The sequence below is a fragment of the Solea solea genome, chromosome 3 (assembly GCF_958295425.1).
Source record: "Solea solea chromosome 3, fSolSol10.1, whole genome shotgun sequence".
In the NCBI taxonomy this organism is placed as follows: Eukaryota; Metazoa; Chordata; class Actinopteri; order Pleuronectiformes; family Soleidae; genus Solea; species Solea solea.
Genome location: NC_081136.1, coordinates 9,355,546 through 9,368,282, shown reverse-complemented (window position 1 = coordinate 9,368,282; position 12,737 = coordinate 9,355,546). Strand labels below are relative to the sequence as shown.

The following is a 12,737-nucleotide window of genomic DNA, read 5'->3' as shown; positions in this document are numbered from 1 at the left end:
AAGTGTCATTCTGTTGAGTTAGCCATCGCTGCGGATACGAAGGCCTTGTTTTATGAGCAATTTCTCAGAGGTTGGACAGTTATTGTGCACAATTACATATCAAAGGCAAGAATCCCCCGTAATATTTCATATTTTTTTTTACCCAAACAAAATACACGCTTTTCTTTAACCAAACCGAGAAAAATCTGTTTATGTTGGGAGGATTTAAGTGTCCACATTACATCCACTTTAAATCTACATCCAAACAGAATGTGCTGTCACATAATCCCGCTTGTTAGAGCCCATTTTAAACACACAAGTAAGGGCAAAATAAATGTAAGTATAATAAAGGGTGTCTAGTATGCTACGACTGGAGGATGGAGAGGGCTTTTAAAAACAGGCTGTAGGTGCGTCACGTCATTTCTGATCACTGATGTTTTTTGTCTTTTAATGGGAGCCTCTAACGGGGCTTTAATGGAGGAGATTTCCTCTGAGAGCAAGTTTTATTCATATCCTTATGCAAAAGAGATTGGTATTGCTCTATCTTGCGTGTGTTTATTAGTCGTCTGTGTTCCCACGTGAGGACATTACACTCGTATGCTCGAGAATCACCCTCAGTATTAAAAGTAGTTTAGTATCCTTTTGGTTTTATTCAGAGACTCCCGTCCCCCCCCCGTGTCAGAAATTAATATCAAGTTGAACTTTCGTAACCAAGTTAGCGTAAAGGAATTAGCCGCTCCTAATCAAATGAGGGCGATTATACGTCACGATGAGAGATGAAAGATGGATTTACGATGGAATAAAAGGTGTCTTGGCTGCTCCGACAGTTTGCCGAGTGTGGCTCGGCTCAGGGAAGAAGAAGAAGAAGGAAAGAAAAAGGCTGGCTGTGTCTCTGCACCGCGCCGTTTGATCACGGAGAAAATCCTCTTGTGTCAAACATCCTCCCGACCCCCAAATGAAAGAGCATCACGGAGCAAGAGAAAGACTCGCCCCTCAAAACAGCAGAAAGAGAAATATGAATCAAAATATCATCTTTCCCCCCCCTCCAAGAAACACGTCCAAAAGAACGAGAGCGAGGACGGGTTTGTGGGGGGGGGTGGACAGATGAAAGCGTAGATTAAATCATCTCTGCAGTGCACGTGCTGCAGGTGGGAGATACATTAGCACACGTCTGTGTGAGTTGTGTGTCTTTATTCTTGCAGCAGATTAGACTTTTATATTCCAGAGTGAGGCACGAGTGTCCTTGGATGCTTCCTGCACGATTTCTTTCTCTTTTTTTTGTCTTACTTGAGTTGATGCTATCACCATTGACTTCGAACAAGGCCATCCTAACATTTGGTTAGCGCCCGACTCAATACCAATATCGTTCCGGAGACGTGGACTGCGGCGCGACAACAATGCGTCCCATTGTGCACGCCGGTCTCAATGGGTGCTCACCGTTGCTGAAAACAACCGTTTGTTTTTGGGGACAATAGTTTTCCTCGGACAATCTGTTTTCAAGGGCACAGTGGTGATGATGATGATCATGTCCAAGGCTGTCTTTTATTGGGAAAACACACAACACTGTGTAGATGGCTTTTTAATGAAGGGAAGCTGGGTTCCGTCAGCCAGGTGTTAGAATCATCCCAGGTTACACAACGCTATTGATTTGCATTTAAAAGGCCGCTTCCTTTTCTCTTTTTTTTGAATTGCAACAGTCAGCACATACATACTTACAGCAACACATTGGTAAGTGTCATATCCAACAGTCACATCTAAGGAGACGTGTGTGTCTGTGTGAGTGCGTGCGTGCCTGTGTTCTCACTCTGTTGTGTGTGTGTGTGTGTACACAACCCCCAAAAAGACTTCAAAACAAGAAAAAAGGAAAAACATGCAACAAAAATACCTTCGTCTCGAGGCTTGTTCATTGAAGATTCATCATGTTTTTTTGTGAGCGGACCTAGGGTTAAGAAAAAAAGGGGGGAAAAAGAGAAAAGAGAAAATTCAAAAAAGATTACTGGCAAAAACGGAAAAAGAAGAATGTCAAAAAAAGAAAAGAAGCAAGAGCAAAAAGGACAAACCAGCAAGAGTTCACTTGTGCTTATTGTTTTCTTTCTTTCTTTAAAAAGAGTACAAAAACAAAAACAAAAGGCATCACAGACACAGATTCATCACAAGAAAAGACACAAGATCAAAGAAAACTGATCCCTTTCTTTCCCCCTGCAGAAGAAAATGGCTGCCATTGTTTTTGTCGTCCCCCTCCCTCGCGCCCCCCCCTCGCTCTCTCCGTACGACCCTCTTTTGTTGAGCCTTTGTTTTTGTGGCTGAAGGTGTGAGAAAGTCAATGTGGACTGAAAGAACGGGACCCAGCCATTTCCTCCCACCATGTGACCGGAGGAAAAAAGGGGCAAAAAGCAGGCGAAGAAGACGACACCTATGGATGAATCAGACGTTCGGGTCCTGCCGCTCAAACCCCCCAAAATGTGGAAAGTGGTGTTTTAGCAGTGGAAGCACGCAGAAACTTTCAAAGGGTTGCTGCACAGCACGAGTCAATTACATCTTCTTAAAGAGACACAGCGACCACAAAGACACCTTTAATAAGACGACCACTGCTAAGCAGATAGACAATGACCCTGTGATGGTAAAAGGCACGTTAAGCATGTTTGAGATAAAACGGGGCACAGGTGCTTTACTCTCTCTCCTCCTCCTCCTCCTCCTCCTCTCTCTGGGTGTGTGTGTGTGTGTGTCATTATTTAGTGTTTAAACCAGAGCGCTGTTCCCCAGGCAGGTAAATAATTACTCAGCACAACAGCAGTGTGTCAATTTGAAATGACAAGTAAGCGTGACGCTAATTGTGCAGAGGAGAGCAGGTAAAAGGTGAGTGTAATTTGATCCCCATCTGCCTACTGGCTGTTTGTGGTCAATTAAGAGCGGAGGAGAGAAAGTGAACGGGATGACCGGCGAGACAGAGGGACCGAGGGAGGGACCGAGGGAGGGAGGGGGAACATTTCTATTGTTTTCTATTTCTATTCTATTTTTTTTGACTCGCTGGTGTCTTGTCATGCGAGTGGTTTCCCTTCAACCCTCTTTAGTGTCGGTTTATGTTTCCTGCTACATTCATAATAAGGAGGAGTTTCATCCTCCTCAAACCACCTCCCCCCCACACACACACACATACCCTTGTCCTTCATCCGTGTCAAGACTGCAGCGAGAGAAGCCCCGGTGGAATTTTTGTTGGCAATAATAAAAATAAAAACTATTCCACAACACTGTTCAACCTCCGCTTTCAGAAAAGGAAGTGCCGCAGCAGCAGAAGAAGAAGATACTCCACCTTTCATCACTTTCGCTTTTTATCTGATGAATCCACTTGAGGTTTGGGCAAAAGAAAGCGGACATAAAAAAAAAAAGTGACATAACAGAAGAGTGTAAACACAACGAGCCGGCACAAGATTCTGTCCATTATCCAGGAAGCAGGCGACACGTGAATGAGCACTCCACGCTGAGACACAGCAACTGTGTCATCATACACCAACAGTGACGGCGCTATAATGCTATTGTTTTCGTCTGGCGTTCGTGTTCACACAATTTCCTGCTTCATACGGCCCGTCTGTTAAAATGCACAACTTCGAAAATGAACATGAAAACTGATATGTGTCAGAAAAAGTTCACCCTTGACCTTTAAAATAGCAAAGAATGAAAATAAAGTTCATATTGCACATACTTCAGTGATAAAAACACAGTACAGTGGAGGTTGTCATTACACATTCCAAATACGGAATCATTAGCGTTACCTCGTCACACTTTACAAAGTCGACTTTGTCAAAGTGTCTTTTTTGTGGGCTGTGATGAAATAAGGGGGTGGAAAAGCTAAAAATCAAGCAACCATTACCGGGTGTAAAGTGAAGTTTAAAGAAGGGGAAAAAAAAAAACAACCTCAGCTTGATTGACTTCTTTTGTAACGAGCAGACAGGGACTCTATACCATAAATCAAGCTGCAGTGAAGAAATAAATAAATGCAATAGTCTTTTTTTCTTTCTTTTTCCAATCAGAGGAGTCTGTGCGGTTTGATTGGGAACTCCGCCAGCTTACATCAACCCCCTCCTAACACACACACACACCTCAGAAGTAAACAGCAAAAACAGTGCGAAGAAACCCGGGCTTTGATTGAACCCTGGAAATCAAAGTCGTGACAAAAGGTCATCCGATGTCATGTGACCAGTCTACCGGTGTTATAAACCAGGAATGAAGAGGAACAATTTATTTCGCAGCAACATCGTCTTTCCTTCCCACGAGTTGTGCGCGGGCTCCGACATACTACACTACGCGCACGTGTGGAAACAGTTACACATCGCGTGGAGATGGACGAGCTGTGCAGCATATCATCAAACAATCATAGATGAACGCATGGAGAGGCAGATTTTTTTAATCCCTTTTTCTAACTGTTCTACTGATCGACTGGAAAAAGACAAAATAAGACGCATGAAAACATCCCGAGTAAAGTGGGGAGTTGATATGACTGTGAAGCATGTTACTACCTTTCATGAAAACATGATGATATATATAGTTTGGAACTTTGGAACGAAAAAAGGAGCAGACAGATGGTAAAGCTTTTGAGTGTCCAGAAAAGCGTTATATAAATATGATGTATTATTATTATTATTATTATTATTATATACATAACACAACATGAGCAACAACATGATATCAGCGCCAGTTCTTAGATAATTTCCAATAACTTAATGCTTTAATAGCACATTTATTATTATGAATTTTATATTTTTAATTTTTTTTAATTTTCATCGATGTTTAGTCTAATGCCATGGTTCTCAAACTGTGGTGCGTGTACCACCAGCGGTACACAGGCTTCCTCTTGTGGTACTTGGAGAGAAATCAGAAATCCTGTTATACTGTACATGTATGTAGCAGGGTATGTGACTGGAGTGTAAATATAAAATAAAATAAAATAAATAATAACAAGTAGAGTCACCTTTTCTCTCCTGCGCTATCTTAATCTAATTTAATCAGATTTCGCTATTCCAGTGTTGTTCTGTATTCAGGGTTTTCCTTGAACTGGTCAACTGTATACATGTCTGCCATGTTAATATAATCGCTCTTAATCTTTTATGTATTAAACAGAAGCTATGTGCAATTACAAAACCTACAAATATAAGGAATCTCAACACAATGAATGAATGATTTAACCTACAAAACGCAGCGTCTCCTTTCTTGTCAGTATTCTGTGACTGTGCAAACGTGAGGCGCGCACACACACTCCTCTCATTGTTAATGGATGGCAGCAAAGTGTGTGTTGGTGTGTGACAAATGTTTATGTAGAGGCCCAAGAGTAAGTAGGTGTTGAGTAGCTTGTTTATGCGATGTGTGTCGGTCTGGCATGATCTACGAGGAACTGGAAGTGCGTCTGACAGCTTGTGAGTGAGCGTCGGCCGTGAATGAAAGACGGCTATTTAATTCTGCAAAAAAAAGGACAGAGTGCATGCGTGTGTGTGTGTGTGTGTGAGAGAGACAGAGAGGGAGACAGAAAACAAGACACGGGGGGTGGAGTGTGGGGGTGGTTGTCGTTGTCCTCAAGCTAAAATATCACAGCAGTGGAAAGGCAGTGGAAATCCCAGTAAGATTGGTGTGTTTGTGTGTTTACCCTTATTATCGCACACTGCTGTTGCTCTCGGTCACTGAACCCCACACATGAGCGTGCGTGCGTGTGTGTGTGCGCACGAGCAGTCGGTCGGTGAGTCAGTGAGTGGGCAGGTCACAGATGAGACTTCACTCTGCAAACAACTGTGAAGTCCATTTTCAGATGAATGGCAGCTAAACTCGTGCGAGTGTGTCAGCAAGTGTTCATTCTGTCACCCTTTTTTTTTTCCCACCCCTAAATTTAGTCCTTGTTTGAAATATCCTTATTAGTCTTTGTCATATTTAGTCATTCACATGACACTCCACCATCTTTGGCCTTATGTCCGTAACCCTCATGTAGAGGATAAAGTGGCAGAAGATGAGAGTGGAAGATTAAGTAGATTAAAAGTCTCGTTATTTTAGTTTCAGTGTTTTTAGTCAAAACATTCGAGCCTTTTCTGAGATTTTGTCTGACTATCATTTCAGTCAAATATGGATTAAATGTCAGAATAACCTGGAAAAAAACACACACTTTAACAAAAGTATCTGGTTTGCTGATTTTAGAGACACAGTTTGACGTTTATTTTTGACCCAAAACAATTCAAAAGCTAGGGCTCTGGCACAAAATCTGCGGCATTCTCGCTCCCTTGTAGTTTCGTGTTGCGGCCACAGGGTGGCAGCAGCAAAAGCACGTCCTGGAAATAAAGCAGCTGCATATGAACTTGTTTGGGATCTTTTGAAGGCGCAACAGCTGCATATCCGCGTCCTCATTTTGTGGAAAATAAAGAGAGATGTTGTCGAAGTTTTTATTTCATGTTAACAACAATGCATGTTCATTTGGTCGTACATTGGCGCAGTCCCGTCATCTTCTCGTCTGACGAAATGAACACAAGTGTGGGTCACAAATGAGTCTTCTGCCTGTCTTGTATCATTAAGTCTCGAACTTCAAACTTCTTATTTAATGTTGGAAAATGGCAAAATCTATGATTCTCATAAATTCATCATTCTGGGTTTTTTTTTGTTTCTTTTCTGCAGCAATATTTCTAGCCTTCTTTGTGTTCAGGTTGAGTCACAAGACCACAGGGACATTTCCCTCCCTCCCTCCCTCCCTCCCTCCCCTCCTGTCCATCTCACTCACTGCACAGTGACCTTGCCTGTAGCAGCATTAGGTGAATAATAGGCTTTTGGGGGGATTTCAAAGTTAGAGACAAGGACAGATGAGGCTGTCATGATCCTGCCTGTTTGAGTCCAGCCGCTGGAAAACGAGCGGCACGCTAAAGTTTACCAGCCTAACAGGTCACATCTCAGGCTGTATGAACCGACACGTTTGAATTTGGCTCAAATCTGTCCGACCATTTCGGCATTCTGTGCTGGCACCGGAGAGAGAGAAAAATGTGAGGTGAAGCTGCATGCATTAAAAACACTGGCTGCTTCTTCACACATTAGTAAGTGATAACGCTTTGGGATTATGCCGCCCATCACCTCATTTTACATATTCAAATTATTAATAAGACAACAGCAAACTCACTTCTGCTCTCTCCCGCACTAATTTGGGGCTTTGAAAAGTAGTGTTCTGGTTGAGCTGCCTTTGGCCTGCTTTGATTCCTTCTCTGGAGAGTGCATGCACATAAAAATGGGATAAATTAAATATGCGCGGTGGATTCTGCAAATGTATTCAATGTAGTAATATTTGAGGCATCGTGTGCTGGAATGCTCTGAGTGTAATTTGGAAATGCATTCGCGGTTCCAAAAATAACAACACATCAACAAGGGATCAACAGCGCGTGGGTAAACAAGAGCGTGGAGATGAGCAAGCCTTACATTATGTATATGTGTTATAAGGAACAGCATTCAATCACGGAGCCTAATGACGACGTGTCCTGCGCTTTATTCAGGACTAACTCATTCATAAAAGAGGTGAATCACTTGTTTCTAACGGCTGTGATGTCTGAGACTCTAATGCTAATTCAGAGCGACCGTATAACACTGACAGCTGTGATATTAAGTAACGCAATGGTCATGTACGTGCTGCACACACTGACTTCTTCTTAAATATTTGAATGCTGGTGCCTACGATTTATTGATCACGTGGACAGAAGCTTTCGTTACACTAGCTAATGTAAGGCTCAATTGTTAAGATTTGGAAAAAAAACCCATTATAATCTTCTTCTTATTTTGCTCCTAGAAAGCCACTGATTTGGTGCAGCTTACATCATCTGTTTCCAGAGGTTGTTGCTAGGTTACAGGTAAAGAAAAAAAAAAGAATAAGGCAAAGGAGAGCAAAAAATTGTGGCGGGTATGCTTGTTCCTCAAAGGTATCAGGGATTCACTGAATATGCGTTTGTGCCAAGACAGAAATAATTAAGCTCTCAAATGATATTTTTATTGTTATCTTGCTTTCTGGGCTGTTTTTTTTTTCTTTTTTCTTGCAACTACAATTTGCCTCTTCTTCCCTTTTCTCCACCATTCTTTTTCGAGCTGATTTCTTTCTCTCTCCCTTTTCAGTCTCCTGATGCCTCATTCTCAAGCCTCACATTGAGAGCATGTGATGTATCGATCCGAGCGAGCTGAAGGGGCAGAAACAAGCAGACAGAGAGGACTGGTGGGGGGGGAGGGGTTGGGAGGAGGGGGGGGGGCTGACAGAGAGATTTTTTGAAGACAATATGACGGACAAAAAAAGAGAATAACCCCCCCCCCCAAAAAAAAGAAGAAGTAAACAGAAAGTGAGAGAGGCTGCTGTTTAACACGAATAAGGTCTGACAAAAAAAGAGGAGAGGAAGAGTGAGAGATGGAAAAGAAGAGAGAGGATGTACGTGGAGAAGAAACATGGAAATCTATGGCATTAGATTGGTGTCAATATTTTAAAACAACACTTTATGAATTGAGAAACATCATCAAAATGCAAATAAAATATCGTTTTAATCATTCAAAAGTATTGTATTTTATTTTGAAAATACACACTGCAATGATCGGCATTTTGTTTGCGCTCCCTTCTGAGTTTTGGAGTGACAGCTCATTGGACAGGAAGTAGTCACAGGCTTTGAGTCGCTGTCCGTCTGGAACTTGTTCCCCAAGTTTTCCCCGTTGACATCCGACAAAATAATTGTAAGTATATTATAAGTTCCAGACTGTGAGTACTTCCAGTCCATTGAGCTGTCGCTCCAAAACTCAGTAGCCAATCAGCAGGCAGCTTCCTAAGGCCCGCCCTTAGTCAAAGAACAAATCAGGCAGTGCAAACAAAGTTTCAATCATAAATCATAAAATATGAATACTTATTTTATTTGCAATTTCTTTTGATTTTGTTCCATAGAAGTCTTGAGTGGCAAGAATGTATGCAAACAGTTGACACAAGGAAACGAAAAGAGAAATACAGAGGTGTACAGAGATGTTGGGAATGGAGAGACAATCTGACATTTACCAAGTGTCGATGATCGAAGAGGCATGAAGGTGAAAGTCATTCTCTCCCCATGCACCCAGACACACAAACACACACTCTCTCAGGATCAACTATTCACGCGTGCATGCCTGCACCTCATCAACAGATGAGTGCTTTAGAGTTTAACTTCCTGTCTGAATCGGAATTGCTGGATTTTATTACTACACAGCTGTTAGAGAAATATTAAAGGATTGGCAGGAGCCTCACAAGCCGTCAGCTATAAATCCTGCTCCTCTCAACCAAGAATATTGAACACAACTGGAGAGTGGAGGAGCTACCGCATTAACATTTTATGGAGTGGCCTAAAAAAAGAAAAGAAATTCAATAGTTACATTACTTCATATGTCATGCTGAGTCCCTCGTGTAAACACTGCTCAGAACTTTTAATGAAAAACACCCCAATTCCACACATTGATTTCTACTGGTGAACTTCAGCAGTGATGAGTGTGTCTGGTCGCCAAGGGTGATCGCCCTCGTCTGCATCAGGTAAATAAACACGCGGTCGGGGTTATATGAGGGGGTTTAGGTTTATGTTTCCAAGGCAATGGGGTGGATTAAACAATGATTGGTTCTGTATCAAAAGCACCAAGTTCAATTACACTAAAAACAGAAACTACAAACAGCTTAATTGTTGGCACATACTACTTTCAGAATCTACATTAACCAGTTTATGATACATATTGTACAAGTAGAGGTCGAAAACAGCTCGTAAAAAACATCTTTTCTTACCTACATTCATAACAAGGAAATCATCACCTTCATTTCCACATTTTAGCCTGCCAAAGTTCAGGGATGTTGCGCTGCGTTCACAACAGATGGGAAATTTCGTGCCGCGCCATCTGCGTCTATCGCGGAATTCCGGTAGTTGGCGCATTCTGGCCGTTGAGACAGAAGTAACAGGCATTTCTTTTCCACATCAACCATGGCTAATATCAGATGCATTCGTTGGACTCTCTCTCTCTCTCTCAACGATACTTTCCCATGATGAGCAGACGCTCCGCAGCTGGGACGAAACACCTGGAGTTGCCGTCATTCCGGGAAATCCTAGCCTGGCCTCGATACAGGCCGTCAGATACAAGTCGTCAGATTAGCCGCTTAGCTCCAACGGTGGCTTCTTCTCTGCAGACGTTCTACGCAAGAGATAGAGTTCATGCTGCCCGGCAAGTATGTGACATCATCCTGGGAAGTCTGCTCGATTTTGCCATTTTCCAACATTAAATAGGAAGTTTGAGATTCAACATTGAAAGAAGGTAATAGAGACTTAATGATACAAGAGTGGCACAAAGCTAATTTGTGACAGAGTGGCTAATTATGACTTGATTAATGCATTTAGAATATTTCTAAGCAGTGACCCGAAAGGACACCTGAAAGGACAGACCCACACTTGTGTTAAGAGATTGCACTGCCCGCGGTTGTCGTACCAATGTATGACTAAATGAACACGCATTGTTGTATGGTTTTTCATGAAATAAAAACTTAGACAAACTCTTTTTATTTTCAACCAAATGAGGAGACAGATATCCAGCTGTCGCGCCTTCAAAATATCCCAAACCAGTTCATGTGCAGCAGCTGTATTTCCTGTAAATGCTGTTGCTGCTGCCACCCTGTGGCTGCAAGGAGGGAGAACACTGCAGATTTGTGACAGAGCCCCAGCTTTTGAATTGTGTTAGTTTAAAAATGAAAATAAAGGTCAGAGTGAGTCTCTTAAATCAGCAAACCAGATGATTTTATTAAAGTGTGTGTTTTTTCCAGGTAAATCTGTTTTACGGGCCCTGTGGTCACATGCGCGTAAAACAGGGGCAGTGCTAAGCCGCTGTTAGCATAGTTTAGTTGTCTCTCACTCGCAGCTGTCTGTTTAACATTATTGGCTCGTGAGCGTGCTTTATTGCTCTCACGACTTTTGACATAAATCTGACGCCATAAAGCTGACCGGTCAACACGTAAGCGCGATTCTTCGCCCAAAGATTTGTGACTCAAGCGTTGGAGCGGTGGTCGCGTCAATCACACAAACCACATTCGCGTACATTTGTACATTGTCTGTATGTAAACATTGTAAAAATGAGCATCAAACACAGCATTAAGCACCAAACTCCTTTCTTCTGGGATGCTAATGTTACCATTAGCGCTAAGAAGCTACAGCAGAATTTTAACTCTTGCTCTTTCTCTCTAACTCTGTGTGTGTGTGTGTGTGTTGAGTCATTTCCCAGTCTCAATAGAGCGATTCCCTCGGCTCCAGAAGTGATACGATTACCGGAGAAACTCTCACTTCATCTCCCATGACACCCTGGGTGTGCGTATGTGTGTGAACGGCGCTCACACTTTGTCTCTCGGTGTAAAAGATAAGGGGGTAAGTTGAGAGGAATTTTGGCCAAACCTTTGAAGAGCAAACAGTCTTTCCGTTGTCGGATGCACGGCGGAGAGTGGATGAGGTCGGGAAAACAAGCAGAGATATGTCGTGAGGCCGCTGTGTTAAAGTATCAAAAATACAGACGAGCTCAGCTGCTCTGTTGATGTTGATTGCGCTTTTTCATCTCTGAGGTAATTTCCGTGGTGTATTGCCATTTGTTGCCGTTTGTCCATGACGAAACACAAAAGAACACATCTGTGTTTGTGTGTTTGAAACCCTGGGCTCTTTCTGCCCCCGAACAAAGGCTTGCTGGTGATCTCTGCTGCAACAGCCCTTTCGCGTGGCCCACGGGTGGCTTTTAACTCATGTTGACGCTCTAACGCCAAAGTATTTTCAATCACAAAATCTCTGTATTTTCTCCATGATTATATTTGTTTCTGGGAACATAACAATTGTGAATAGTGTGCTTGATCACCAGGCAGCAGTCCACCACCAAACGTTTTTTTAGGAATTGTTACAGACTTATGAGAACATGGTGCTGCGTTTTAATGGCTTGACACAGTGTCCTCTTAAAGGAGAGAACGTTCCAATGCTTTGAGGAAAAAATCCAGATCTTTTCCAGGACCAGAGTAATGGTTATCATCACCCTGAATTCAGCCAGAAAAGATTAAAACACTGTCATCTTCAGATATAAATATGTAACTTATGTTTGGTTCAGAAAACGTGTTGCTTAGGAAATGTATTGTAGTTCTAGCTGATTTTGTACTTGTCACTGTTCCTACAGAGAAATCACCTTGGCCTTTAGCAGCTGCGGTGGCCAAACTCTACAGTTTTAGGATTTATGATGTTGGACTACTATTTTATGATCAACTATGTTGACACTTTTAAAATAGTTCCATTTACAGGGAGACTTTTGTAGCCGGTGCCGATGATGATTTGCTACTATATACGGAAGGCTGTAGACTTCTGAGTCGACGTCAACTGTAAGTGATGAGATGTGCTACTTCATACTACCAAAGGATTTAAAACTACAAATAGGCATCGTTAGAGCAAACAGCAGTTTCAGCACGTCTTCATTAAGGTGTTTTGAGCAGTGCACTGGGGAGCGGGGACACAAAGAAGTGGAGCACAAAGCTTGGGACTGAACCTATGCTATCTTTCCTCCCTGCTTCAATCTGAATCCACCTCGTCCTCCATGACCACATCAGCCTTGTAAGAAGAGCGTATTCCACTGCAACCATTGACAGAGTGAAACGCTGACAGATTGAAAGGATGAAGCATAGGGAGTAATTTAGGTAACCTGGGTCAAATGTCCAGAGGGGGCGCCGAGATGCAGAAACGTGACCCTTTATCTTTAACCTCCCA

At 42.5% G+C, this 12,737-nt stretch overlaps 1 protein-coding gene across 5 annotated transcripts in view; it reads right to left on the bottom strand.

Annotated features, from left to right (window-relative positions):
* Positions 1–12,737, bottom strand: part of nlgn2a (neuroligin 2a) — a 168,882-nt gene that overhangs the window by 76,849 nt on the left and 79,296 nt on the right. For 3 of the 5 annotated variants that reach the window (XM_058624877.1, XM_058624878.1, XM_058624879.1), the window contains one exon: positions 1,865–1,918. The exons of the other annotated variants lie outside the window; for them this stretch is intronic. In XM_058624877.1, coding sequence (XP_058480860.1) covers positions 1,865–1,918 — 54 coding nt within the window. The remainder of the gene's footprint in view (positions 1–1,864; positions 1,919–12,737) is intronic. 5 annotated transcript variants of the gene reach the window in all.